A 4,053-nucleotide genomic window follows, 5' to 3' on the forward strand; every position below is an offset into this window, starting at 1 on the left:
TCCAGGGTTGTCTTTTCTTTCACAGCAGGGTATGCAGGACATTTTACCGCTCCCTTGCCAGTTTGCACGACTGATTCTACTACAGCACAACACTGTAACCCTTACTGTGAATGGCAGGCGTTTAATTCAGCACTTAATTAATAGTATATAGAAATATCAACCTAAAATCTTCTTTTTTTGATATTTTTGTGCAATTTAAAAGAGGGGGATCAATGAAGTTTCTAAGAAGCACTATCCAGATTTATTATCTCTTCTCTGCTATTCTTATCTTATTGTCTGTTATTATCTTACTTTCACCTGGCCTCCCGAGATTTACCTAAGTGACCTACTGTCACAGCAGTGCCAAAGCTTAATGAGTTCCTGGCAGAAAGTGCTTGGAGGAACGTATGAACAACCCCTTCCTTTGAATTTCAAGGTGGTTCGTTACTCTTGAGATACAAGATGTGTCGTGTTCCAAGAAACGGGCGGTCAGAGTCACCTAAGATTGTGCCATGGGTCAGAAAGCAGGTGGGGGGGTAGTGTTTAGTTCTGCTAGAGACTGGAGCACTTACGCAGTCACATTCACCGTGTAGTTTATCTCTGAGATGTTTGTCTCTTCCAGTTCCCAGACATCTGAAGAAAGTGCTATTGAGACTGGTTCCAGTAGCTCTACTTTCATCAAGAGAGAGGATGAGACCATTGAGGACATTGACATGATGGACGACATTGGGATTGACTCCTCAGACCTGGTGGAGGACAGCTTCCTGTAACCTCACGGACACCTTCCAGCTCTGCACACGGGGAAGCTTGCCGTGTCGTCTACAGACTTCTGCTCCACAGAGAAAACCACTTTATTGCAATGTCAAGGATGTGAAGATGAGGTGGATTTGTATAGAGAAACTCCCAGCGATGGGCAGAGGAATCAGCCTGACTATGAATGAGAGACACGTCCAAGATGGATTTTTTTTAGTGTTGCTTCTTGCAGTACTTCAGTAGCATCTCAGTGTTGTTTGCCATTTGAACTGGTAGGAGGACGAAGGAAAAGGCCACAAACAGACCAGTTTTGTGTTTCAAGGGCATTCATATGACTTTGATGATCGAATTTCCACTGCAGCAATACTTCATCATTGTAATTATGTAAATAACTGTCTGCTCAAGGATCTTTTGAGGTGCACATTGAACATATGCCATGGGTTTTAGAATAGATCGCTTATGAATTTTGTGTACTTCCTCCCTCAATCTCAATGTCAGCTGCTGTTGAACTATCATGTGAATTGAAGAACATGCGAAAACCACTTTTGGACCAAAAAGGTCTAAAACCACAAGGGACTGACCGGTACTACAAAACATGTTACTTTTAACCATTAATGCAAGTAAAGGGGAATAATAATAATGATGATAATAATAATAATAAACCAGTCTATAATAGGTGTTAGAAACCTAGTAAGTCCTTATTAACTATAGAAGATAGCTGTTTTCAAGATAATACTACTACTGTTTTCAGTAACACTAAATGTATATTTTACAATTCATTGTCCTTCAGTAAAAGCACAGTCTCAAGAAACTTTTTAAGTACAAGGAAAAGATTTATGACCCATAATATTTTATGAAACCATTCTTTTTTTTGGCTTTACACAATATGTTAACTGTTCTGGTTAGCTAAAACTACTTTAACATGGAGAAAAATTCAAGACTTTGGTTTATATTATGAGCGGAGTAGCTTTTCTAATCGGGTATACTAGAAACAATTATTATCCTTGATTAAATGAGGTTCTAAAAATTTAAATTTAAAAAAGAAATGAATTTAAGCCGGATTTCCAAGATGCTGGAGAATGGAGGTTTATGATAAGCCACCAGCAACATTCCATTATTAGTGTCAAAAGGAGACCTGTCCTGGGGTTAGCTGTGAAGAATTGATCTGATATTTGAACTGCTCAAGGAATAAAGACATCTCTCCCAGCCTGGAATTCAAGTTTAAATAAGCAGGAATAATTCTGCAGCAAATATTCTTGTCTTAGCTTTCAGGTTTAAACAGGAATAGAGAACTCTGACTATTATCTTTGCAGACTGTAACTACAAACAGTTATCACTTTCAAGAGCGTTTTTTGGAAGAAGGTGCATGAAAATGAATCTGCTTTCAGCCTGCAATAGTTGTTTTGTGACACCACTTTTATGAACAAAGTATTACAATTACTGCTATCACTGTACGATATGAGAGATGATGCTTTAGAAGACTTACATGTGAAAAAGGTACACCACTGCAAAGGGCCCCATCCTTTCTGGTGCTCAGCTTTCAAACTTAAATTTAATTCAGTGTGATGAGCGCCTCGCAGGGCGTACTCAGCCTCTGGCATGACGCAACCAATGCAAGTGCAGTGCAAACTCATCCCTGTGTTGCTGTACTTTCCTAGGAAGTGTGAAAGACAGACCAGCAGTGACCGACAACATGCTGCCACGTTAAACTACCGGTTCACTTGAGATGGCCCTCAGAAAAGCTACACAAGCCCCCTTCACTTGTTGTGGACAGTTGTGGATCAAATGAAAGCAAATGTAATACTGTCAGTGTTACAGGGAAATAATTCTGGGTCTGGGTTTCAAAATGTCACCTGGCTGAGGTCATGTACAAGCATATCGCAAACGTGAAAACAGGACCTGAAGCGAGGCACCCACATTTTCAGCCCCGGTGGAGGCCGACAATCAGAAGGAGCCGTGAGTGATGGCACATCCTCCATTTCTTGCAGTCAACAGACCAAGACTGAGTGTCATCCTGGGAGCCATGCTTCGGCCCAACACATGCCACTGAGCTCGTACAGGGACAACTGTGAAATAGAGAGACTCTCGTTATAGCCAAGACAGATGAGACGATGCAAAGTCTCCCTCCAGCTATGAACTACGAATTGAGGAAACACAAATTATCTATTGGATATCCCAGATATCTCAATGGCCACCTGAGACCACATGTGCCTTAATTTGCATGTGTAGTCATTACAGCTACACAGTCAAATTAGGCAAGCAATTTCACCTGCATTTTTGCACATGGCCTAGTGTTCTTCAGGGTTTGAAAATCAGCCCCAGCATGTTTTATTATACCAGTTACTGGAATCTAAGGACATCTTCATGCGGTCTCCCCTTCCACTCACCAGTTTCGTTCTGTATCTCGCAGAGCGTCTTGGGGCTAGACCCAGATGGTGGATGTGAACCAGAGCTGGCTCGCTTTCTGATGCATGGTAAGGTTGCTTCTCCATCCTGTCATGAGCATTGTGCAGATGAACTGCATCTGTGACAGGGGTCTAGTCAAACCCAGCTCACTGCAGGCTTGGAATCAGATAAGCTGGCCTGGAAACTGGAATGAGAAGCAGAGGAAGAGGGAGAAGTGTGAGAGGATGATTCGTTTAGTTTTACAATTTTATTAGCATTACAGACTTTTTCTTTTATGGCTTAATTTTTGAGAAGCCACTGGAAGAGATATTCCCAAACCTTTTGCTACAGTAATTGTATAACGACAATCAACATTAGCCTATGAAACACAGCTTGTGATTTGGAATGGCCAACCAATTCCTTACAGCGTGGTCTGCAACTTGTACAAAATGGTCCTATTACATGATGAAGGACGTGAGATATGGTGATGTTATACATCAATATGTATATAAGTATTTTTATATAGACTTCTAGAATACTGCCAAAACATTTATGACAGCTATATCACTGCCTTTGTTTATATTTTTTTTACTGTGATATATTCCACAGGCACGTTAACTGTTGCACTTTGAATGTCCAAAAGTTATATTTTAGAATAATAAAAAAGGAAGTGTTTCCAAAATGGTGGCTGTTGTGAAATGTTTGAAGAAGGGCAAACTGGCCTGAGTGATGGTAGGCACAAAATGTATTTCAAAAATGCCCCTGTTGATATTTTGTCTTTGAAAAAAATCCTGTAAATTAAGATATCTATATTTCAATAAATGATATATAATTTAAGGACATGTGAGGGGTCTATACTCACTTATTGAAAGACAGTTATGAAGAATCAGTCTTTATTAGGGTTCTTTTCCCTCAAAACTTTTTTGATTGAGTGCA

General features: G+C 40.1%; 1 protein-coding gene across 2 annotated transcripts in view; it reads left to right on the plus strand.

Annotated features, from left to right (window-relative positions):
- The window catches only part of PDGFRA (platelet derived growth factor receptor alpha), a 35,667-nt gene extending 31,708 nt beyond the window's left edge, over positions 1-3,959 (plus strand). For both annotated transcript variants that reach the window (XM_080385943.1, XM_080385944.1), the window contains exon 23: positions 602-3,959. In XM_080385943.1, the coding sequence (XP_080242069.1) occupies positions 602-749 (148 nt within the window). In that variant the 3' untranslated portion in view covers positions 750-3,959. The remainder of the gene's footprint in view (positions 1-601) is intronic.
- Positions 3,960-4,053: the final 94 nt, after the last annotated feature.

This window comes from Falco punctatus (genome assembly GCF_963210335.1).
Source record: "Falco punctatus genome assembly, chromosome: 1".
Lineage (NCBI taxonomy): Eukaryota > Metazoa > Chordata > Aves > Falconiformes > Falconidae > Falco > Falco punctatus.